Source organism: Tamandua tetradactyla, chromosome 1 (assembly GCF_023851605.1).
Source record: "Tamandua tetradactyla isolate mTamTet1 chromosome 1, mTamTet1.pri, whole genome shotgun sequence".
Taxonomy (NCBI): domain Eukaryota; kingdom Metazoa; phylum Chordata; class Mammalia; order Pilosa; family Myrmecophagidae; genus Tamandua; species Tamandua tetradactyla.
Window position 1 is genome coordinate 102,489,107 of NC_135327.1, and position 26,418 is coordinate 102,515,524.

At 35.9% G+C, this 26,418-nt stretch overlaps 1 protein-coding gene and 1 pseudogene across 1 annotated transcript in view; one reads left to right on the top strand and one right to left on the bottom strand.

Moving 5' to 3' along the window:
- Positions 1-26,418, bottom strand: part of SP4 (Sp4 transcription factor) — a 129,741-nt gene that overhangs the window by 24,365 nt on the left and 78,958 nt on the right. The window contains exons 4-5 of the mRNA XM_077122213.1: positions 12,165-12,393; positions 6,875-7,074 (exon numbers count right to left, since the gene is read on the bottom strand). Coding sequence (XP_076978328.1) covers positions 6,875-7,074; positions 12,165-12,393 — 429 coding nt within the window. The remainder of the gene's footprint in view (positions 1-6,874; positions 7,075-12,164; positions 12,394-26,418) is intronic.
- On the top strand, positions 7,231-8,942 carry LOC143678847 (uncharacterized; annotated as a pseudogene).

Consider the following 26,418-nt stretch of genomic DNA (forward strand, 5'->3'; position numbering starts at 1 on the left):
TCCAGAACAGCAACTAAAGAAACAGAAACAATACGAAACAGCTCCCGGAGCCACGACAGAGACCAAAAAGACAGCGTACCCCATTCTGGAACGGCTGAACGGGCAGGGAGAATCCGTTGCGGTGAGATACCCGAGGGGTGCGTGTTTTCCCGGCCGGGGCGGCTGGCGACTGGGGTCCCCTCCACGCACGTGGCTCCCCGGTCTGACTGGGAACATCGGATAGTGGGGCCCTCCCACCACGCTTGGCGTCTCGGGCCAGCTGGGCAATTTGGACCAGCACTCCCCCAAGCCGCGGCGGCCGGCGACCGCCCCCCCTCCACGCGCAGTTTCCCGGGCCGACTGTGAGATTCGGATTGGCAAGTTAAAGGAGCCACAGCATCTTTTACTGGTAGGACCCGCAGACAGACAAGCGCCATGAGCGCCACCTACTGGGCAGGAAAAGAAAAACAGAGCCCAGAGATTTCACAGAAAAATCTTTCAACCAGCCGGGTCCCACACCCAGGGAAATCTGATCAAATGCCCAGACACCAGCAGAAAATAATGGATGACGCTCGGAAAATGGAAGATATGGCCCAGTCAAAGGAACAAACCAATAGTTCAAATGAGATACAGGAGCTGAGACAACTAATGCTGAATATACAAACAGAAATGGAAAAACTCTTCAAAAACCAAATCAATAAATTGAGGGAGGACATGAAGAAGACATGGGCTGAACAAAAAGAAGAAATAGAAAATCTGAAAAAACAAATCACAGAACTTATGGGAGTGAAGGACAAAGAAGAAAAAATGGAAAAAACAATGGATACCTACAATGGTAGATCTAAAGAGAAGAAGCTACAATTAGTGAACTGGAGGATGGAACATCTGAATTCCAAAAAGAAACAGAAACTATAGGGAAAAGAATGGAAAAACTTGAGCAGGGGATCAGGGAACTGAATGACAATATGAAGCGCACAAATATACGTGTTGTGGGTGTCCCAGAAGGAGAAGAGAAGGGAAAAGGAGGAGAAAAACTAATGGAAGAAATTATCACTGAAAATTTCCCAACTCTTATGAAAGACCTAAATTTACAGATCCAAGAAGTGCAGCGCACCCCAAAGAGAACAGACCCAAATAGGCGTTCTCCAAGACACTTACTAGTTAGAATGTCAGAGGTCAAAGAGAAAGAGAGGATCTTGAAAGCAGCAAGAGAAAAACAATCTGTCACATACAAGGGAAACCCAATAAGACTATGTGTAGATTTCTCAGCAGAAACCATGGAAGCTAGAAGACAGTGGGATGATATATTTAAATTACTAAAAGAGAAAAACTGCCAACCAAGACTTCTATATCCAGCAAAACTGTCCTTCAAAAATGAAGGAGAAATTAAAACATTTATAGACAAAAAGTCACTGAGAGAATTTGTGACCAAGAGACCAGCTCTGCAAGAAATACTAAAGGGAGCACTAGAGTCAGATACGAAAAGACAGAAGAGAGAGGTATGGAGAAGAGTGCAGAAAGAAGGAAAGTCAGATATGATATATATAATACAAAAGCCAAAATGGTAGAGGAAAATATTATCCAAACAGTAATAACACTAAAAGTTAATGGACTGAATTTCCCAATCAAAAGACATAGACTGGCAGAATGGATTACGACCCAGCAATACCACTGCTAGGTATCTACTCAAAGGACTTAAGGGCAAAGACACAGACGGACATTTGCACACCAGTGTTTATAGCAGCATTATCTACAATTGCAAAGAGATGGAAACAGCCAAAATGTCCATCAACAGACGAGTGGCTAAACAAACTGTGGCGTATACCTACGATGGAATATTATGCAGCTTTAAGACAGACTAAACTTATGAAGCATGTAATAACATGGATGGACCTAGAGAACATTATGCTGAGTGAGTCTAGCCAAAAACTAAAGGACAAATACTGTATGGTCCCACTGATGTGAACCGACATTCGAGAATCAGCTTGGAATATATCATTGGTAACAGAGACCAGCAGGAGTTAGAAACAGGGTAAGATAATGGGTAATTGGAGCTGAAGGGATACAGACTGTGCAACAGGACTAGATACAAAAACTCAAAAATGGACGGCACAATAATACCTAAGTGTAATGTAACTATGTTGGAACACTGAATGAAACTGCACCTGAAATATAGTTTTTTGTTTGTTTGTTTGTTTGTATCTTTTGTTTTTGTTTTTTTCTTTTTCCTTTTTCTATATATATATATTTTTATTAGTATTATTATTTTAATTCTCTTCTCTATATTAACATTCTATATCTTTTTCTGCTGTATTGCTAGTTCTTTTCCTAAATCGATGCAAATGTACTAAGAAATGATGATCATATATCTATGTGATGATACTAAGAATTACTGAGTGCATGTGTAGAATGGAATGATTTCTAAATGTTGTGTTAATTTCTTTTCTTTTTTTTGATTAATAAAAACAAACAAACAAACAAAAAAAAACACCTAAATATAAGAATTAGCACTATAAAGCTTCTAGAAGAAAACGTAAGGAAATATCTTCTAGACCTAGTACTGGGAAGTAGCTTCCTAAACTTTACACCCAAAGTACAAGCAACAGAATTAAAAAACAGAAAAATGGGAAGCCCTCAAAATCAAATCCTTCTGCATTTCAAAAGACTTGGTCAAAAAGGTGAAGAAGGAGTCAACTCAATGGGAGAAAATATTTAGAAATCACATATCCAACAAAGGTTTGATTTCCTGTAAATACAACTCAACAACAAAAGAACAGACAGCCCAATTGTAAAATGGGCTAAAGATATGAATTGGCATTTTTCTAAAAAGCAAATACAGATGGCTCAAAAGCACAGGAAGAGATGCTTGTTTTCATTGGCTATAAGGGAAATGCAGATCAAGACTACAATGGGATACCATTTCACACCTGTAAGAATAGCTGCTATTTAAGAAACTATAAATGTTGGAGAGGATATGGAGAAACTGGGACACTTATGCACTGTTGGTGGGAATGTATAATGGTGCAGCCACTATGGAAGACAGTTTGCTGGTTCCTTAGGAAACTAAATATTAAGCTGCCCTATGACCCAGTAATAGCACTACTTAGTATATACCCCAAAGACCTGAAAGCAATGACACAAACAGACATATGCATGACCGATGTTCATAGCAGCATTATTCACAATCGCCAAAAGATGGGAAACAAATCAAATGTCCATTAACAGAAAAGTGGCTCAACAAAATGTAATATATATATACGATGGAATATTATACAGCAGTAAGACAAGATGACATCCTGAAGCACATGACAAGATGGATGAGCCATGACGACATAATGCTGAGTGAAATTAGCCAGACATAAAATGATAGATACTGTATGATTCTTCTTTTATGACCAGCATAAAGGTATAATCTGAGGCTTATAATACAGAATATAGGGGACTTAAGATACATAGAAGCTACAGATGGGTAAACCGTTAGCTAATGAGGCTGAACTCCAAAGTAAGGTGATATGAGTGAAGGTGGTTCTTTAGTAGGTCTATAAGTAATATTACCATATTGACGATGAAGAAGATGGAAAGGAGTTGTACAGGCCTACGTGCCCCACTGATTAACACTAGAAATATGAATTAGTTCTTGCAAGAATTACTTCAAAGATACGATTCTTGTACAAAGAGTGTTTAAGTCCAGGGTACAGAGGGAAAACTACTATTGCATGCTATGAGCTATGTTCAAAAGGAAACCATCAGCACTACCACAGCAACAGCAGAGGTAAATAATGGTGGGAGGGACAAGAATTAAGAGGAGGTTTAGATTTCCTGTTTGGCAAGGGTGTGGTTATGGTTTTCTTTCTCTTGGGAACAATGAAATTATCCAAATTTGAGAATGTTGATGGACTGTGGACTTTGGGCCCTATACATGATGCCCCGTGTATGCAGGTGGCTGAAGGATGTACTGATAGAGAAGTAGGTTGGTGAACAATGGTGCATACTTACGAACAAAGGTTGTGCTGCTACAATAAAAAACAAAGTCGGGAGGCAAGCAACAATATGAATGAACATGTGGGGCATTTGGTGAGACAAAACAAGCCAGAAACAAAGAACAAGAATCATACGGTCACCTTTAGAAAATGCTTATAAGAAAACAGGGGCCTAGATTGTAAGCTTTAGAGCAGACACATTAAGTTCGGAGTGGTGATTATTGTTTCTGGATTTTGAGAGGCTGTTTTACATATATAACCTGATATTTAGAGATAAGAATGAAGCCTAACAGGTTGGGGTTAAAGTAATTCAGAACACAGGGGTGAGGAAGATAGTGTCTATATTTAAGAACCACACATACTCTTTGAGACCAATGGAAGAAAAGATTATTTGGTCTTGAAGTGAAATTTTCTGTAGTGCATAATCTAAGTCAACCTATCTGTATAGCTCATTTGAACAACTGAAACACAGGGAGCCCAGAATAAGAAACAGATCCTTGAATCCTGCATAGATTATTGTAATGCCTGGATACATCCTAGGGGATATTAAGCAGATAACCAAAAAATATTGGCAAAGTCCCCTGAGGGATGAGAGAAAGAAAATGGAGAATTAAACCTCACCATCAGGGAACTCCTTGATACTGTGTCAAACTTTAGGGACACCCAAATCAATAGGCCATGCCCTAGATCATGAGGCTTACACTTGTGAAGCTTATGTAGGTAGCAGAGAAGCATAGACTACCTATAGGCATGCCTTAGGGTTACTTCTGGAGGACTTCTTTTGTTGCTCAGATGTGGTCTCACTCTCTCTAAGCCCAACCCTGCAGTGCAATCAATGCCCTTCCCCCTTATATGGGACATGACATCCAGGAGTGAAAGTCTCCCTGGCAATGTGGGAGATGATTACCAGGGGATGAATCCAGACCTAGCACGATGGGATCAACAATTCCATCCTAACCAAAAGGGGGGAAAGAAGTATCAGTGGCAGAGAGAGTTCTAATAGCGTCAGGAGGCTACTTGTGAGGTTCCTCTTATGCAAGCTTCAGTTAGACCTTGCTACCTATCATAACCTACCAAACCCCAATCAAGACCACTCCACCCAGTCCTAAAGAACACGGAGGGCAATATATAAGATTCCACAAGGGTTCCATGCACTAGAGTAACTTTCTAGAAACCTACAACTTCCAGATGGGTCCCTGGTCCAGAAAGTCCTGAAACCTAACCCAACCTCTCCAGAACATCAGATAATTCCATCTCCCTACCCAATGTTAGTGATAGACCCTTCCAATATGAAAAATTTGGAATTGTCATAGCCCAAACATCCCTAAAGAGAGAGATGGAAAGATTAAAGGTGATGGTGGAGTTATACAGAGAGAACAGGATTTACCAAATGAATATGAATGCTGAATCATTAAACTGGTATCTCTTTTAGTCTCTAGTATTTTAGAGCAGCTGGAAGTAAAAACCTAAAATTGTGGAAATGTCACCCATGTCAAACTCTGAAATATGTTCTATAACTAATAGTGGCGCTGTGCTTTAAAATTCATTGCCTTGTATATTTGTTATTCTTCAAAAAAACAAGAAGGAAAAACAGTCCACTGAGATGATAAAAAAACATTTAAGCTTTCTAGCCTCCTATATTCCGGAGTAGGCAGAAGGAAAAATCGGATGGTAGCCCATGACAAACTCAGGATCTGTCCTGTAACTACTTGTTGAAGAGTGCTTTGAAAACTACTGCTTTTTTATTTCTTTGCTTTGTATATATGATATACAATAAAAAAAGTTAAAAAAAAAAAGATATCAAGACTTAACATAAACCTCCGGTAATTGAAATCATATAGTATGGATACAGGAACTGACAAACAGATAAATAGACAAAAAGATGCTTAATATCACTAATAATCAGGAAAATGCAACTTTAAAAAATGAGGTTCCACTTTAAATTGATGAAAACCTTCAAAATCTGACATAACTGAGTGTGTTTATGAATACAGAGTGAAAAGGAATCTCTCACTGAGGGGTGATTACAACAACTACTTTAGGACGATTTGGCCATTATTGAGCAAAACTAAACATCTGTATTCTCTATGGTCGTACAATTCTACTTTTCACACATGGTCACTATATGTTGACAGCAGCAAAGTTTGTGATAGCAACAAAATAGCTATGAATCGGGAAATGGTGTGGTAGAGTTATGTGATAGGACATTACATAGCAGTTAAAATACAAACACACACCCATATGTACATATATACATTATTTGGGAAATATCTAAAAATATAATGATTGAAATTATGATATTGCAAAATATCACACACAAATTCTCATAATACACATACAATAACATTTTACATATATCTATGAACAATACATGTAAGAGTTTTAAAAATGTACTAAAAAATATACATTAAATTGATGGTAGCTATTGTCTTTGAGAGGTAGGAGGATAAAGAAGATGTAACATTATCAGTAATGTTTATTTTAAAATAACAGAAAATAGAACATTAACATTGGTTAATTCTGAATTGGAGTTAGGTGGGTATCTGTGAAATCACTCTTGATATTTTGGTGAATTTTCTGGACTTGTTAAAAAAAAGTTTATAATTCAAGCTCTACTTTTGCCTATTCAAACAATGACAAAAAATAGTATCTGTGAAATCAACAAATATAAGGTAAGCAAATGGAATAAATTCCATTTCTTGATAATATGCTGTTATAGCTTACAAAAAGTAGAATAACATGAATTTCAGAAAAAAGCAAAGAATTCTGATGTTAAACATCTTTCATATAATCAATATAGTCATTCATTTATCCTTTATTTTCATGTTTCTAACCTGACAGCCAAATGTTCAGTAAAATTGTCATCAAAATACTGAATAAATATATAGTACAAATCCCTAAATAAACCCACTAACCTGTATGTGTTCTTCTATGTCTCTGAAGCTCATCACTCCTTGTGAATCTTTTACCACAAAACATCCAGTTGCACACAAAAGGTCTTTCTCCAGTATGCCAGCGAAGATGTGCTCGTAGGTGAGATGTTTTGCCATAAACTTTTCCACATCCTTCAATATGGCAAATATGCTGTTTCTTTTTTCCTGGTTCATTACTGCCTCTAACAAAAACCAAACATTAATTACACTCCCAAATACCAAGGTATAACTATGGAAAAATAAAAGGGAATCAAGGTAACTTGATATTTTCTCTAAACAAATTCTTTTAAATCATGATGCCACAAGTGTAGTTAAAATCAGAAAAGTTTCAGTAAAAAATGAAACAGGTATGAGTTTTAAACATAAAAGTACTATGCAAATCTGCTAATCTCAGAGAATTCATGTTCTATCCTGAAAAACTCATGTTCCTTCCCTAAACAGACCCTTTCCTTGGGAAAGAATCAGTTTAAGCTTTTCAATATAAGTGGAAATTCTCCTCTAAAATAACATAAGCAGTAAGCTAAGAAATCTTGAGGCTCCTCTCACCCCTCACCTCAACCAAGTGTTCAACTCCTAAACCAAGAGAGTGTCATTAAGGGAGAAATGGACACAAGTCCCAACCCCAAGCTTCAGAGCCATGGCTCAGAGATTATGCCTGGGCAAAGAAACAGGAGATAAAACAGAGAGCTCCAAATCTCTTCACAAGGGAAATTATTTCATTTACAACAGTCTGGAAAAGTTTAAACTTAGAACACTCAAAAACAGTGGAAGCTGTAAAAAGCAACTGATAGTGATAAATAGTGAATCTGTCAATCTAACACAAAAACTATAAAACTCTCGAAAAAAACAGAATCTTCATGACCTCAGATGTGGTAACAAACTCTTAGCTATTACACCAAAAGCATGAGCAACACAGGAAAAAAAAAAGTATTTTATGCCTCAAAGGACAACATCAATAAAGTAAAAAGAAAATCCAAAGAAAGGGAGAAAATATTTGCAAATCATGTATCTGATAAGGGACTTGTATGTAGAATATATCAAGAACTCTTAAAACACAATTTAAATAGACAATTATCTCAATTTAAAAAAAGGCAAAGACATTGTTCACTAATCTAACTTCAGAGGAATTCAGTGTGCCTCCTGATTGTGGACACTTGCATCAGCATTGCTGAATTACTGTCTCAGGATGACTGTGAGGCTTTAGTGATGCCTATACTTCAACAGGCAGCAAACAAATCTTGACAAGTTCATTATATGGCAGCTGACAAATTTTCAGAGCTCCAGAAAGCTGTGGCTCTTTAAATGACATCGTCCCTGCCTTCTTCTTAAAAGATTGTGAATTTGGAAGTCCGAACCAACTGCTGCCCACAATGTGAAAGAACTTTGTGAGAACTTGCCCAATGAAGTAGAGAGACTATAATTATGAGACAAATTCTGCCCTATATAAAGGAATTAGTATCTGATATCAATCAACATGTCAAATCAGCTCTAGCTTCAGTAACTATGGAATTGTCTTCCATTTTGGGCAAAGAGAATACCATTGAACATCATCTACACCTTTTTTTAACTTAGTTAAAGGATGAGTGTCCATTTGAATATCATTCCCAATTTGGATTGTGTAAATTAAGTGACTGGAATCCATCAACTCTCTCAGTTTCTCCTTCTTGCCACAGTGGAGCTGGCTGAAGTTGCCAAGTGGAGGGTCCGCCTGCCATCATTGAATATAGGCCACGGTTGGCAGGCAGAATGGTGTGGAACTCCTTGATGAAAAGCTTGATTCTTTATGTATGCCTCGTTTGTGGACCATGTATATGCTTTTCAAGAAGCGGCCACAATTTCATGAAACTAGTTCAGAACTGTGGTACAGAGTGGGCACAAAATATATCATTCCCAAAGTGTTAGTAATGGCAAAGGATTCTAATTACTTGTATAGAATGACCACTTTATTCTGCATTAACTGTCCGAAGCCTGTGATCAGGAAATAACCACCAAACAAATGCTGCCCCTTGTATTAAAAATGGCAGGAGAGGGCAGTGCAATGGTGGCTTAGTGGCAGAATTCTTGCCTGCCATGCCAGAGACCCGGGTTGATTCCCCGTGCCTGCCCATGCAAAAAAAAAAAAAAAAGGCAGGAGACCAAGTAGTGAATATTCATTTCAATGGGGCCAAATCACTACAAAAAAAATTGGACCAATTCTAGATACTGAGTAAGATTTTAGTGTTCTCTCGTTTTAAAAGAAGGTTTTAAATTTGCCTTATACTGGAGAGTAACAGGTAAAATCAAGTTCATTGATTTCACTTTATCCAAGTTTGCCTAAAGAAACTATGGTAATTTCACAACCATTTTTAAGGAAATCCATTCTTTTATGTTTGTATATGTGGATATCATTGTTTGAAACTAATTTTCTGAAAACCTAAAAACTAATTTCTGAGCTTTATGTTGTAGATGCTTTAATTTTTTTAATTTAAGCTTAAAAATTACTACAGTGCTCAAAAGACAGCCAGTCATAGACAATGACAGTTGAATTTCAGTACTTTGTAGGAGGAAATTAAACCGGCACTATAGAAGTTAGGTCAAGATGAAGACGAGGATGTCAAATACTTTGCCCAGGTAGCTGTACATGTTCTTGCGTTGGCATAAACAAGGAACAGGAGGGAAAAGGCTTTACTAAATTCTTATCACAGATTTCTAGTCAATGTGTTCTTAAACTGGGTGAAGAAAAAAAATGGAAGAACTTTAAGATTTCATTCAAGCAAATGGCAACAATTTACAAGAAATCATATTTTAATAACTTGATTTCTTCCTAAGGAGATGGGATTGTTTTTTATTGTCTTCTTTGATTATTTAAGTCAATTTTATTGTTTTTGATCAATTCCTGACATTTAGTATAGCCATCTCTTGACTGTCTCCTAATGATTTATCTGAGTTTTTTCTGGGCTCCTGGATCCTCACAGTATAATTGGGTCTGGCCACTTACTATTCCGTATAAAGCCTGGATGTGGAGTGGAGTGAATGTCCTGATGTTTACATATATCTATGTGTCTCTCCATTCCGAAGTTACAGATACATGGATTAGAATAACTTATTTTATAAAGTCTCCACTTAAGACATACTGAGATCTAACTATAGTGAAAGTCACATTCTCCTGGATAATGATGATCTGCATCAATGTCTCACATGGAAAGAGAATGCAGAGGCTCAGGGTCAATGTATTTATTGGCTGTTTTGGTTTTTATTTGCTTGTTTTTGACTGTAATCATGTCATTCAGAAACTTAACTTGTGGATGCATCTTGCTGTTAATGGGTAATGTCAAAACCTAATTGAATCTCAAAAGCTCACCACTATAACTGCATTCAAAAATATTTCTTTCTTCTGAGAAACATTAAATTCTGTGCCTCCTTCGAAGCAGTTCTATCTCACTGTGAGATTTCAGTTTTGTATTTTTCTTAAGTAAAGGAACCACTGGTATAATACTGTTCAGGTGGCCTATACTTTACCTGATTGTGTTTCCAGCATTGTTAAGTGTACAGCAGCTTTCCAAACTGAAGTTTCATTACTAATTTTTTTTTTTTTTTTTTGGCATGGGCAGGCTCCAAGAATCAAACCCGGGTCTCTGGCATGGGAGCGAAAATTCTGCCGCTGAGCCACCGTTGTACCACTCCATTACTAATTTTTTTGTTATGGGTGATGCCAAAGTCTTATCATTTGAAATGTTTTTCTGCTTTTATAGTAAAACCTCATGAATTCCTCCTGGAATTTAAGATAGTGGGTTAAGCTGAAAGGTTTGCTGAAACAAATAGTCTATGAGGACTACTTAAGAAATTATTTTAAAGCTCTTTTTAAAAAGCACCCATTTACAGTTAATATGCCAATTACCAATCACTCTTTTCAATTACATTAAAATGCCTTCTTTAAGGACCCTTAGGAAGCCTCACTTTTTTTCAGATGCATTCAATTTATTGTTTATTCTTGAAATACACACATAGTATTTTTAAATATTTTTTTCTGCTAATTTATTTACATTTTTCACCTATTCAAACTCTACCTTGTCCCTAATGAATGTTAAATTTATGAGGTTTTACTTAGCTTATTTTTCTCTTAGTGCAACTTACTATGTAGTTTGCATTTGGTTTTTGAACTGTTTGATTCATTAGCAACCTCCTAGCCCTGTTCTGTTTTGTGAAGGTCCAAAGACTCCTAGAAAACTTTATACATTAAACAATTACATAAAATTTTTTTAAAAAGGCAAAGGATTTGAATAGACGTTTCTCCAATGAAGGTATACAAATGTCTAACAAGTTCATGAAAAGATGCTCATATTTTTAGTCAGCAGAGAAATGCAAAGCAAAACCAGAATGGGATACCACTTAACACATGTTAGGATGGCAAAAATAAAAAACACAAGTCATAAGTGTTAGCAACACTGTGGAGAAATTACAATTCTCATATGCTGCTGGCAGGAGTATTAAATGGTGCTCAACTACTGTGGAAAACAACCTAGCAATACCCCAAATGGTTAAACACAGAGTTACCACATACACTCAGCAATTCCTCACCACCTCATATCAAACGTTTATAGTAGCATTATTCAAAATAATGCCAAAAGTGGAACAAATCTAAATGCTCATCAAATAATAAATGAACAAACAAAATGTAATATATCATACAACGGAATATTATTTGGCCATAAAAAGGAATGACGTATCAAGTTATGTGCCACAACAAGGATGAACCTTGAAAAGTGAAACAAGCCACTCACAGAAGACTACCTATTATATGATTCCATTAAAATGAAATGTTCAGAACAGGCAAATACATTAAGACAAAAAGTAGATTAATGGTTGCTTAGGGGTGGGGGTCGAATGAAGGGAAGAGGGATGATAACTAAGAGGCATGGGTTTCTTTCTGAGATTACGAAAATGTTCTAAACCTGACTATAGTCATATTTGCACCACTTTGTAAATATACTAAAACCACTGAATTATACTCTTTAAAAGGATGAGCTGTATTGTATGTGAATTATAGCTCAATAAAGTTGTTTAAAAAGTACATAAAAAGTAAAAAAAAGAATACCACTAAAAAGTGTTAAGGTGAAAGGCAGAAGAGCACTCATAATCCATTCCTTAAATAGCCCAACTTAATCCCATTCATAACAAATACATGTAGTTTAAAATTTATCCCAACTTCTGAGCAACAAAGCTAGACAGGTTTAGTAATCACAGTACAAAGCCAATAACTTGGTTTTGAATATTATTTCATAACTTCATTTACCTTCCCTCTCCTTCCCTACAATTAGGACAGGAGCAGGCAACTCTTCGAAGCCTCTTGCCCGGTTGCACCTCTTGATCAGAAGTTTGTTGTCCTTGCTGCAAATGCACTTGTGTGAGTTGATCAGGACTAACAGCACCTATGGTTGCATTAGCAATTCCTCCAACTGCTACGGTTACAGGAGCTATAGTAGCTTGTTGGACTTTTACTCCATCCTGTCCTTGCTGCTGACCTGAAAAAAAAAAAGAGTACTATAGTTTCCTGTTCCTCAAGAAAGGATGAAAATTTTAAAGCTAAAGGATACATACTTTAAAGCTAACATTTGTTTTAAAAGAATCTGTTTAAAGTACAAAAGCAAAGGGTTGATGATTACATTATGTCAAATCCTCCTAAAATAGAATATTCTTACTTTAGTGACTCAGATTGCCTTTATATCTAGCTTGTGTGACTATACATAAATCATTTAATCCTCTTTGTGGCTTAATTTCACCATCTGTAAAGTGAAGATAATTCTTGCCACCTACCTACCTCACTGAAGGGTTGTGAGAATTCATAAGACATTATTTGAAAAGGACTCTGAGACCCTCAGATGAAAGATGCTATATAAATACAAAGTATTATTATTATTATCCCAGAGTAAGTAATATATCTCATTCATTTCTTGAAAACACAAGAGTGAAAAGTAATTAAACAAAGGACTAAGTTTTATGGACATTTCTCATTCTTAATTAGATTAAATAACCATCTCTTTTTTGTTAAATCACTGTATGTAATAATCTGACATCTGATTATATTACTGTAAACATAAAAGACACCTAGATTATTACTTTATTCACTCATATAATATAGTTTCATCTCTCAGGTTAGTATATGTACCAGTTTGGCTTCTTAAGAAAAAATGTGAATATGGCTTAACTTTATTCTAAAATACCCATAGAGATGCCTTATAATCATCCTTTCTTTCAACAGTAAGTTCTACTTTCTCCCCATCAGGTGTGGGAACAGCAAGTACATGAGTGGAGAGAAAATGCAGAATAATGAAAGAATATTCTCACATCAGAACTGATGCAAGGATTAAATAAATTAATTTTTATAAATCATTTACCACAGTGCCTGGCACAGTCTTGTTCATTTTTTAAAAAATGCTAACTATTGTTGCTATCAGTCTCTACTTGTAGAGTTTGGTGGTAATATAAGAAAAAAACATGCTAGCACAAATAAACATGTGGGTCCTGGGTATGAAACAAAAGGACTTATTGTAAAGCTGCATATGTAGTATTTTAAACATATTGAGCAAGCAAAAAAAAAAAGACAAGAAATATTACCAAGTGTGAAAAGAACACATTTTCTAAACAAAACTAAACCTCTGACTCACAACCACAGTAAATCTTACCCTCTTCCTTACACTCACAACACTCTGAACCCTTTGGTAGCATATTCATAACTGCAATACAAATTTTAAAAATGACCTATTTTTCCTAGTTTGGGTAAAGATACATATTTTATCTCTTCTACTGAAATCTAAATTTTAGTTCACCTGTGAATTAGGATAGCATGACAGGAAAATCGATACAAGTGAAGTCAGAAGTCGTGAACTTCCATTCCATTCTATGAGCACTTGGAGATACTCCATTTTCTCACCTTAAAATTCTTGTACCCTTGTACCCTACCTACCTAAAGGGGTTATTTTTGAAGCTTAAACTGATATCCTAAAGGAAAAGGCTTTTTTAATTGTAAAGGAATACACAAGTTTAAAGTATAATTTTTACTCCTTAATTTATCTTTAAAGCATACAACCTTGGCACACTAGTTCTTTGGTAAATACAAGTTTTACATATTCAATAACACCAAACGACACTGGCTAAGCAAACTACTCAAACTATTTTGTGTATCCAAAAGTACAGTAATTTGCATATACCCTGTTTACCAAAATGAATGCATTTCTGGAAATGCAGCTCTATTTGAACCAGTAAAGTCACAGGGCCCCAATGGAGTGGTAGGTATTTTAATTTGGTAAATATTCTTCAAATCCCCCAAAGTCATGAGATATTTCTGGCCATAATTTTTCCAACTTTTGTTCATATAACAGTTGGTCATGTCTTTCAGGTTACAATGATATTGAAGATGCCTCCATTATGTCAAAGAACCGCTATGGGTCCATGATGCCCCGCTGGTCATTTCCCTGTTTCTTTAACTATTTCCTTTCAAACTCTCAAGTCTCCAGATTATGAGGATTTGTTCAACATCTAAATAATATGACAAATTAGTTCACGAATAATACCCAGCAAAATATATTTCAATGTATGTATTTAAGCCTGATAACTCTTTTGACTTCTAAATGTCCCACATCTCAAGTTCAACATGGCCCAGTACTACTCTTCTTTCATTTCCACTAATAGCAATCATATACAAACCTCCAAACTCCTTATAAGGCCTCCAAGACCCTCCTTAAGTTTAACCTACTGAACTTTCAAGTCTCATCTTGTATTAGTCTCTCTCATGTTCACTCTGCTTTTAATGCAATGGCCATTTTTCTGGCCCTCAAAAAATCATTACCTTCTTAAGGCCTTTACATATAATTTTCAGTCTGGGTGACATGTTTTTCACTTAGATCTTTGCCCAGCTGATGCTTTACTAATATTTCAGTCTCAGCTCAAATGTCTCCTCTTCAGCAATGCCATTCCTGACCAAATGCTCTAAAGAAGTTCCCCTTAGCCCATCTCTGTATCATCACCTGCTTTTATTGTCTTAAATTATCTTGTTCAAGTATTATTTATTTTCTGTTTTTCCCTCACTTCTGAATATAAGTGCCATGAAAGCAGGACTCTTGCCTGCTATGTTCACTGCTATATGCCCACCATCTGGAATAGTGTAGAACACACAGCAGCTACTCAATCAATAAATGAAAGAAAGTTTAGAAATGCATTCATCCTCAAATCTTGCTTCTACTAATGTCCCTTTTTCTGTAAATGTTATAAAACTCTCCATATTACTTAGACTCAAAACCTTTGAAAAGTCACCTTTAAGGCAATTTCTCCTTTACCCATTACCTCTGGTTATCACCAAGTTGTACAGATGCTACTACATAATAGTTCTTGCATTCATCTTATTTTTCTATTTTTCTTATCACCCTTGTTACTCATGACTCTATCATGGTCCCTTACCTCCTATCTCATCCTTCGAACTGCTGCCAGTAAAATTAAAAAGCGCTATTCTAATCATATCATTTCCATGCTCAGTAACTTTCAATTGTTCCCTCCACTAACCAGAGTCTGGCATTCAAAGCACTCTACCACAAGGATTTGGTTCTTGGCTCACAGACTTCATCCTAATGGTCAAATCCAATGGACATTTTCTCAATCAGCATGACAGGATTGCTCTGTTGCATCTGACACCTTAACTACTCTGGTCCTCCTAGAAATTTGACTCTCTGACCTAACTTTTTACAATTCTCAGAAGCCCTTCCTCTCTGTTACGTCTTTCTTACCAGCATTTAAACACCAGACTTGATGTTTAAATTTCTGAAAAGATTTATCTGTACTGGTTGTCTTTACTCCTCATCTCCCACTCTCTCAAGTCACCGAAATTAGGCATCCATCCCATCACTCTGCTAAAAATCATGACAGAAGTAATGAACAATTTCTTTGTTGCTAAACCCAAAGATAACTTCTCTCTCCTTGATCTTATTTTACCTCTTGAGTACCTGGAGCTGCTAATTCCACTCTTCTCAAAAATTTTTCCCCCTGGTGCTTCACTTATACTACTCAACACTAGTGTTCCTCCTCCTTCTTTGATCACTCACTTCAGTGTCCATTCCAGATGTGCCAGTTTGAAGCTGTAATATACCCCAGAAAAGCCATGTCCTTTGTCCTGCTCCAATCGTATGGGAGCAGCCATGTTTCTTTTAATCCTGATTAAATATCGTGGGGTGGAAACTTTCACTGGATTGTTTTCATGGAGATAAAACACACCCAGTTGTTGGGTGGGACCTTTTGATAAGATGGAGATGTGACTCTACGCATTCAAGGTGGGTCTTGATAAGTTTACTGAAATCCTTTAAAAGGGAAAGCATTTTGGAGAAAATTCAGAAGTGACAAAGCCAAAGGAAGAATCAGACATTTGGAGATGCAGAAAGAAAATGCCCCTAGGGAAGCTGTTGGAAACCAGAAGTCAAAGGACCAACAGATGTCAGCTATGTGCTTTTCCAGTTGACAGAGGTGCTCTGAACCCCACGGCCTTTATTAAGCAAGGTATCTTTCTCTGGATTCCTTAGTTTGGACATTTTTATGCCTTAGAACTGTAAACTTGTAACTTATTAAATTCCCTTTTAAAAGACCATTCCATTTCTGGTATATTGCATTCTGGCAGCATTAGCAAACCACTTCAACAGATTTCTCTTCCTTGGCTCTTCCCTGGTTATTCTCCAGGGTTCTGATTTCTCTCTCTCTTTAGATTATTTCATCCACTTTTTAAACGTTTGCTACATTGTGTAAGCTGTTATCTCCCAAGTTTATACCTTCTGCTCAAGTATCTCTCAGTGCCAAATTCTTGTTATCTTCCAGGAAACACTTCCACTCAGAATTCTCAAAAGCAACCTGTCTAAGAATCAGAGAGGTTGCTTCACTCTCTGAACTAGCCTTTCTCACTGTCCATATTGGAAACTTGGAAATTATTCTTCACTCCCCTCCATCTCCTTCATCTCCTCCTACAATAGCAGCTATCATGTATACCAACTATGTGGGGAACCACTTTACTGGAGGCTTTACATAAAGCATTTTATTTATTCCTCACAGTCCTATGGACTGAGCAATACTCATATTACTTAGACTCAAGTAAAATATGAATGAAGAAGCTCTTCATTCATTTTTTTTTTTTTTTTTTTTAGAGGGAGGAAGGGAAGGAAAGACAGAGAAGGAAGGAAGGATAGAAGGAAGGAAGGGAGGAAGAAAGGGAAACATCTTTAAACATTTTCTTGTTTTATTATATTTTGTTTGTTTGTTTGTTTTTTACATGGGCTGGGGCCGGGAATCGAACCGGGGTCCTCCGGCATAGCAGGCAAGCACTCTTGCCCGCTGAGCCACCGCGGCCCGCCTCTTCATTCATTTTTTGTTGTTGTTTTTAAAATATGATAGCTTTTAATTTTCTATAAACATTGTCAAGACTTTGATTATTGCTATGGAGATTTAAATTTGTCCACATAAAAATCTGGAAGATGTTATCAATTCTATAACATTATAAAAATGAAACTGAACTTCTAAAAATATCTTTGTCATATAATATTGCATTTAGCAAATATGAAAAATGTATATATATCATACCTTTGGACTTTATTTATACCTTATACAAGAATATGTTCTAATAAAAGTTTTATTAAATTTAATCTGGTTTTAGGCAGGAAGGATACATTTCTTTTATGTCAGATGTATTTACTGATTCCATAGTTTAAGGTCAACATTAATATTTTCAATAGGTAAGCTCATGAAGGTATCATCTTCTTTCTGATCTCTGTTATTCTGACAGATTGTCTAGTCATTAATTAGTTTGCAAACGTAGGTTACTATTTTTTGCTTCTAATGCTACATCTTAGCTTTTAAGCATTGAGCATTATTTAGACAAGAAGAACTTGAAGAAAAAGAGCAAGAGTTCTGCTCAAGCAAGCAAGAAGAGATGCAGCTCTAAAAGCAGGGAATAAACAGAATAACAGCACAGTCACACCACTTCACAACAGGCAGCTAAGTGATGTGAGAACACTGGTTGAAAAAAACTACAGATTGTTGTTATAGTCATGAGGGCGAGGGGAATAATTTACTTGTATTTTTTCTAAATAATGATTTTTCCTCAGACTTCTTTTTTTTAATCTTACTTACTTTTTAACTTTATTCTTTGGCACTCCACTACTTCCTCAATCAATACCAGTCACAGTGGACTCCTATTTTCTTTAATGCTCTATGTTTGATCATCTCTGGATCAAACATTTCTGGGCGTTTGAACAATATAGCAAGACTCTCACACATCCTCCCACCAAAATCTCCACCTCTTTTAGTATGATAAATTCCTATTCACCTTATAGAACTCAGTTCATCTGTCATCTACTTTGGGAAGTCTTAATATGTTCCTCTCTGAGTTTGGGTCAGATATTTCTTCCTTGCCTTCCCATAACAACATGAACATAATTTTATAAAATACTGAACAAATTATATGATAAATGTATATACATTGTAAATGCTTGTTTGTCTTTCCAACTAAAACATACATTTTTGGTCTTTGAGGAGCTAAGTACATCTCCCTTCACGTTACAATCCTAAAATGTACTGCTTGGGTAGATTAGACCTATATACAAATGACTTGCCCATGTGCTAGGTATGCTGTCACTGTATTAAGTTAAAATGATGAGTACAGGAATAGCTCCAAAACTCTAACTTTTTATAGATCAGTTGGACATAGCATGACAATATTAGGAGTTTAATTTTAAAATGAGCATTAAGAAAAAAAGTGTTGTATAGGGAAAAATAGCTAGTTTGCTGAAATGGCTTTGTATAATTCAATTTATCTAATAACAAGTGGTGATAAACATATAAATATAGAAAAAGCTATGCCAAAGACAGTGGGGGTGATGATGGGGAAGTATAAGTCATTATAGAAGGAAAAACATGTATTTATAGTTCTTAAACATCTTCATTATTGAAATATGTAAAGGAAAGAAATAACATTACTTACTGCTCTACTGAAACTCTAATCTCTATAACCCTCTCTTATCACTGATACAATTGTTTGTAATATGAGTTTTAAAATAACTCAAAATCTCTTGGTAACGTAATTACGCATAATGGAGGATAGAAGGGGGTAACCCTTCTTTTCCTTCCATACTACCAGAGGTAAAAGCATTACACGACTACTTGGAGCAGCCAAGTCATCTTCCTTATTATTCTCTTTGTTTTGTTCTGCATCTCTTTTCCATATATGGAAGCTGGGGCAAGGGTATAGACAGGCAGCTGGATGGTAGGTGGCAAGACATTAGATTGCCAGATGCTCAAGAACACCTAGAATGGATGTTTGGAAGAAACTCATTGTTTCTTGAAAGTTTTCCCAGCACCAGCTGGAGCGGTCTTTTGCCTCATTAGGGTGATAAGATTTGACACTTGAATTCTTAGGACTTGAATTTAGAAAGCCTAACTGGTATAGAAAAATGGTGTCTTCCATATAGACTAGTCTAATTCTTTGGATTTTGAGACAGAGGTCCTAAGCCTTAGCCAATAAACTATTATTACCCTGACTTGAATTTCAGGTTTACCTACCCTCTTCCTGAAGAGACTGCAGGGATTAGATGAGTTAGAATTAACTGGTACTTGTTTCTCTGATCAGTACCACCTAATTTCATCAAAATATGAATTCGAAATGACATCTAACAAAAGCTACACACAGAGGGCCTCTGTGTGTATATGTGTTTCTTTTAATCTATGTTTTGGCTATTAAAGTGCCTGGCACACTGGAAACACTCAATGAATGCTCTTTAAATTTTCCTTAAACAAGGAGAATGATTATCCAAAATCCATGTAAACATAAAAACTTTCTTAGGAAACTAAGCAAGCATTAGATCACAGGGCTATGTGATGGCAGCTAGCTTGCAAAAGACAACAAACATGGGGGACAAGACAGTAAGAAACAAAATAAGTGGATATTACCACAATTCTCTTCTGCCTTATTGATTTGTAATACAGATCACTGAAGAGCACATCCTAGAATGTAAATTGCCAGCTGCCACGTTTTTTCTCTCTCAGCTATCAAATTTATCTATTATATTTACCATTCACATTACGCAAGATATGTAAAATATATTTTAAAAAATGTAACTAGAAGAGATTGACTTTAAACATGATAGCATGAGATTTTCCACTGCTCTGCTTCCCAGTAAAACCGGTGAAATTAATTTTTAAAAACAACTATTTTTAAAGCCTCTGGATATGGCCCTGACGGCAAATACCAAATGAAGAAACGTCAATTCCAAAAAATCTATAAATGTTTGGTAAGAAAGGCCAGAGTCTGTGGTATTTTAACCCAAACCACTCTCTCTCTACTTCCTGTTTCCCAGCTAATGGACATTCCACTCCAGATGGCTGTAGAAGAAAACAGGGTACTATCTGTGGAACCTAGGGCCTAAGACCCTTCTCCAAATTGAGAGTAAGTTACTGAACATAGCCGCCTACAAAGTTCAGGACACAAAAGAGAGAATCAAATCTGCTGGGGTGGGAGTGGGTGGGTGATGAGGTGGGGGTGGGGGAGAGTGGAGGATGAGAGTGGTAGAAGAACGTATAGATGCCATTGTAAACAAAGCATTAAAAACTCCCCTCCCTTGATCACTGTTGATAACAAAACTCCAAACTCCTGTGTCACAAGTTCTTGCTATTGTTCTCACACCGGGGTCCTAAACCCTTATAAACCCTTGTACTCCCCCTGCCCCCTTTGCAGGGCATTAACTTCCATTTCCCACAGATAGTAGCCATCGTGGAAGTTTCTCTCCTGTTCATAAGTCTGAACTAAAATTCATGTCTAATTCATGAAGTTAGTCATGTCTAACTTCATGACTCATGTGCCATTGTACCACCACAGCTCCAGAGTCCAGGCTCAGAGATTCTGCCTGGGGGAAGAAGCAGGAAATAAAACAGAGCTTCAAATCTCTTCCCAAGGGAAATGATTTCATTTACAACAGTCTGAAGTAGCTTAAACTTAAGAACACTCTCAAAAACAGTGAAAGCTGTGGTAAAAGGCATCTGATAGGAAATTCACAGATTTCATTGGCAATACAGGCTAAACTGTAGGCCAGCTAGTTTGCACAGGAGAACATGGAATGATACAGTTGGGAGAAACCCTCCCGAGGTCAGAACAAATTTCAACCACTTCTGGAACTATCCTTATTTGAACAAAGCATTAATTTCACTATCATCCCAGAGTATCTGTGCGCACATACCCTACTCTGTGTCCCTGAAGAACAACTCTGTGTGTGGGTGTGTGGGTAAGAGGTCAGAATAGAGGTCACCAAAATAACCAGTCAATCACTAAACAAAAAAGCCAGCAATAATGATAACAAGCCCTAGAAGGCTAGAAGGCAGAATCAAGGCTTGCCATAATACATTCTCTAAACTGTCCGCTTTCCAACAAAAAATTGAAACATAAAGAAACAAGAAAGTATGACTCATATAACAGAAAGAAAAAAAGCCGGCAACTGAAACTGCCTGTGAGAGGAACTGGATGTTGAATTTAACAGAAAAAAATTAAAAGTAGCGTTGTATTTATGTTCATAGAATTAAAGGTAACCCTGATAAAAGTAAAGGAAAGCATGATGACAATCCAGTATAATAACTGAAATTATAAATTCACTACCAGGCTTAACAGATTTGAACCAGCAGAAGAAAGAATTAGTGAGTGCACATTTGGCTTACAAACAATCATACATCAATCCATTATATAATCTAGATGAAAGGGCCAAATTCCTAGAAACTGCTACTTAAGAAGAAACAGAACTTCAAGAAGTGAAGAGAGTAAATAAGCTATCAAACAAACAAAAACTACCTAAAAAGAAAAGCCCAGGTCCAGATGGCTCTACCACTGAATTTTACCAACATGAAAAGATGTATTAATACCAATTCTTCATAAATTCTTCCAAAAAACAGAAGAGGAAGGAGCATATTCCAACTAATTTTATGAAACCAGTATTACCCCATCACCAAAAAAAAAAAAAAAATACAAAACAAAACAGATAATGACATTGCAAGAAGTTTACAGAGCAGTATCTTTTATGAATATGGACATAAAATTCCTCAACAAAATATTAGCAAACCATATCCAGCAATATATATAAAAAGAATTATATACCATGATCAAGTGGGATTTATTCCAGGGATTCAAGCATGGTTTCACACCTGAGAAATCTATTAATATAATAGAACATATCAACAGACTAAAACCAAAGATCACATGATCACCTCAACAGACAAAGAAAACATTTGACAAAATCCAACATCCTTTCATGATAAGGATACTCAACAATATAGAAATAGAAGTGAACGTCCTCAGCCTCATAAAGGTAATGCACAAAAAACCACAGCTAACATCACACTTAACCATGAAAGACTAGATGTTTTCTCTCAAAGATCAGGAACAAGACTACGATGTCCACTTTAGAGGCTTTTATTAAAAATTGAAATGGAGGTTACAGCCTGGACAATTAGGCATGAAAAAGAAATAAAAGGCATCCAAAATGGAAAGGAAGAAGTAAAGCTACCCCAGCTCACAGATTTACATAATCTTGTATATTAAAAATCTTTAGGTGGGTGGACAGTGGTGGCCCAGTGGCAGAATTCTTGCCTGCCATGCCAGAGACCTGGGTTGGTGCCTGCACATGAAAAAAAAAAAACTTAAGGAAGCCACTAAAAGTCTAATAAATGAGTTCAGCAAAGTTGCAGGATAAAAGGTCAATATATAAAAAACAATTATTTTTCTGTATGGTTATAATGACCAACCGAAAATTTATCAAAGAAGTATAAAATTTACAACTTTGAAAGCTACAAATGGTTGTTGAAAGAAATTAAAGATCTAAATAAATGGAAAAATATTTCATGCTCGTGGATGGGAAGACCTATTATTGCTTAGATGGCAATACAACCCAAATTGACCTACAGAGTCAATACAATCCCTATCAGAATCTCAACTGACTCTTTTTTGTACAAACTCATAAAATTCATATAGAATTATACGGTCACAGAATAGCCAAAGCAATTTTGAAAAAGAAAATAAAGTAGGACTCACATCCTGATTTCAAACTTTACTACAAAGCAATGACAACAATCAAGACAATGTGGTATTGGCACACGGAGGCCAACCCTTCAATGGGAAGGAATAGTTTTTCAACAAATGGTGCTGACAACTGGATAACCACATGAAAAAGAATGAATTGAACTCCTATCTCACACCACATATAAAAATTAACTCAAAATGGATGAAAGACCTAAATAAAGCTCAGAAGAAAACATAGAGATAAATCTTCATGACCTTGGACTTAAAAAAAGGATTCTCTAATATGATTCTAGAAGCATGAGTATCAAAAACAAACAGGCAAGCAAACTGGACTTCATCAAAATTAAAAACTTTTGTGCTTCAAGGACACTATCAAAAAAGTAAAAAGACAACCCAAAGAACAAGAGAAACTATTTTCAAATTTTATCTCTGATAAGGGATTTATATCTAGAGTATATAAAAAACTCTTGTAACTCAATATAGTAAAAGGACAACCCTCTTTAAAAAGGACAAAGGATGCAAAAAGACATGTCTTCAAAGAAAATATACAAACGGCCAATATGCACATGAAAAGATGTCTCTGAGAAATGAAAATCAAAACAATAATGAGATACCACTTGTCATCCTCCAGGATAGCTAGAATCAAAAAGCTGCAACAAGTGCTGGTAGGATATGAAGAAAATGAAACCTCATAACTCTGTAAAACATGATGGCAATTTCTCAAAAACACAAGTTACTATATGACCCAGCAATTCCACTCCTAGGTATCTACCCACAAGAAATGAAAACATGTATCTACACAAATGTTTATAGCAGTGTTATTCATAATCTGAAAAGGTAGAAATGGTCTAAATTGACCATTTACGTATGAATGGATAAACAAAATGTGGCATATTCATACAATGGACTATTTGTTGACCATAAGGAATGAAGTATTGATATATGCCACAACAAAGATAAATTCTGAAACAAGCCACACACAAAATACCCACATACTAAATGATTCCACTAATATGAAAGTGTAGAATATGGAAAATCTACAAAGACAGAAGGTAGATTAATGATTGCTTAGGGCTAGAGGCTGTACAGGAATATAGGAAGGTGATAATTAAAAGATATGAGATTTCTGTTGGTACGATGAAATGATCTAAAATTGACTGTGGTGATAGCTGCACATATATGTAGATACTAAAAGCTACTGAACTGTACACTCTGAATGAATAAACTGTATGGTATATGAATTATATCTTATACAGCTATTAAAAATTATAAAGTTGCCATTTCATAAGTGAATCAGCTAATAGTTCTCCTTTTCCACCCATTTTGAGAAAGCTAACAGTTTAGTGTTACTGATATATGTATTTTAAGGTTTTTTTTTTCCTTTTCTGATTATAAGAACAATGCATACTTACATGGAAAAGAATGTAGGAGGAAATAAAGTCACACATATATTAACTACCCAAAGATTTTAACTATTATTATTTTGGCATATTTTCTTCTAATTTTTATTCTGTCTCCTTTGATATTGATGTAATTCTACTGTATAAATGTATTTTTCCCATTTAATAATACAAGTACTTCCAAGTAAATATATATGCTTTATTGCTTTAAAAATAATATAATGGCTATACAATATTGTCAGATATATATATACAAAATATATATACAAAAACATTACTGTATTTAGACATTCCATTTCCCCTAACCTTATCACTGTGGTTGCTAATAGGAATTGTGCTTGCACTCACCTCCACTCTTCCATATTTCCTGAAAGTCCAACCCAACACAATAAAACAAATAACAGACACATACAAGAAATAAAGATATAAAAGGAAATAAAATGTCATGATTTACAAAAGACATCATTTAGAAAGTTCTAAAAAATAGATATTAACAGAACTAATATGACTTTTCAGCAAGATAGTCCAATACAAAATCAACAACAAAAAAATCAACAGCTTCTTTCTACATCAGTAGTAATCAACTGGAAATGTAAAAGAAAAAATATTTTCTTCAGAATAGCAACAACACCTGAGAATCAATCTAACTATAAATTGCAAGATCTCAAGGAAGAAGATTTAATAAAAGACATAAAACAAGACCTGAATAGAGAAAAATATCTGCCTATGAATGAGAAGAATATTGTAAAGTTGCTAATTTTTATAAAATTAATCTATAAATTGAATGCAGTCATAAATTAAATTCAAAACTTTTTCATGAAACTCTATTAGATGATTCAACATGTGAGAGATCAGCCAAAACAATTTTTAAAAAGTAGAATAAAGATGTTATAAAGTTATAGTAATTAATGTAGTTACTGGATTAGTATAGTATAATGAAAAACTTGGCTGTCTTTTGTCCCCAGTTGCTGGGCAAGCAACCTCTGAATCTTTGGAATTTTCTATGATATGAGTCTTTTGCTCTTCATGCTGGGCCAGGGGAACATTTGTTGGTTACAAGGTGGGGCCAGCCAAACCTGCAGTTTAGTGGGAGCTGACCATGCCAGAAAGACCAAACTATGTGATTAGAGGGGTTTGGGGGCTTCAAGCAACGTCAAATTAGCCCACTTTCCCGATCTTTTGGAGGGAATGGTGCCTAAAAGATTGAGTTCAGCTACAATGAGTATATCAATCTAATGAGACCCCATATAAATGAAAGATACTCAATACCCCAAAGAGCTTCCATGATTGATAAGAAACATCTCTGTCAGGAAGGTGGTGAGTTCAGATCCTCTTAGACCTCACCCCATGCTTCCATTCTTTTGAATTATTTGTATTCTCTTACTATTAAAAAAACTGTAATTCTAAGTACAGCATTTTCACTGAGTTTTGTGTCATTCTAGACAACTATCAAAACAAAGGGGGTCTTTTTATTTCTTTTTCTGGAGTGATGGAAACGGTCTAAAAATGATCATGGTGATGAATACACAAGTATATGATGATATTGTGAACCACTGACTGAACTCCATGTATGGACTGTATGTGTGTGAAGATATGTCAAATAAAAAACATTAAAAAAAAAAAAGAAAAAAGAAAAAAGGGGGTGGTGAGAACCCCAGAAATTGTAGTCAATTGGTCAGAACTGCATGTTGCCTGAGTCCCTGAACTTGCAACTGATGCTTGAAGGGGAATCTTGTAGAGAATTGCTCTTATTCTGTGCAATCTGGCCTAACTCCAGGTAGTTAAGAGTCAGAATTAAACTGGATTGAATTATTGCAATCTTTGCAGTTGCTGACTGCAGGATTTCAATAATCATTACAGTTAGCAGTAAGGTCAGACCTTAATCTGAAACACACTCGGGTATACATGAACATTTAAAGATGGCATCTTAAGTCAGAGGGGAAAAAGATGAAATAACCTAGTTGAGATTATTGGCTATCTGGGCTGGTGGGGGATGGGAGGAAGTTTAAATCCCTATCTTACACCATTCACAAATGTAAATTGCAAACTTCAATACAAAAACAAAA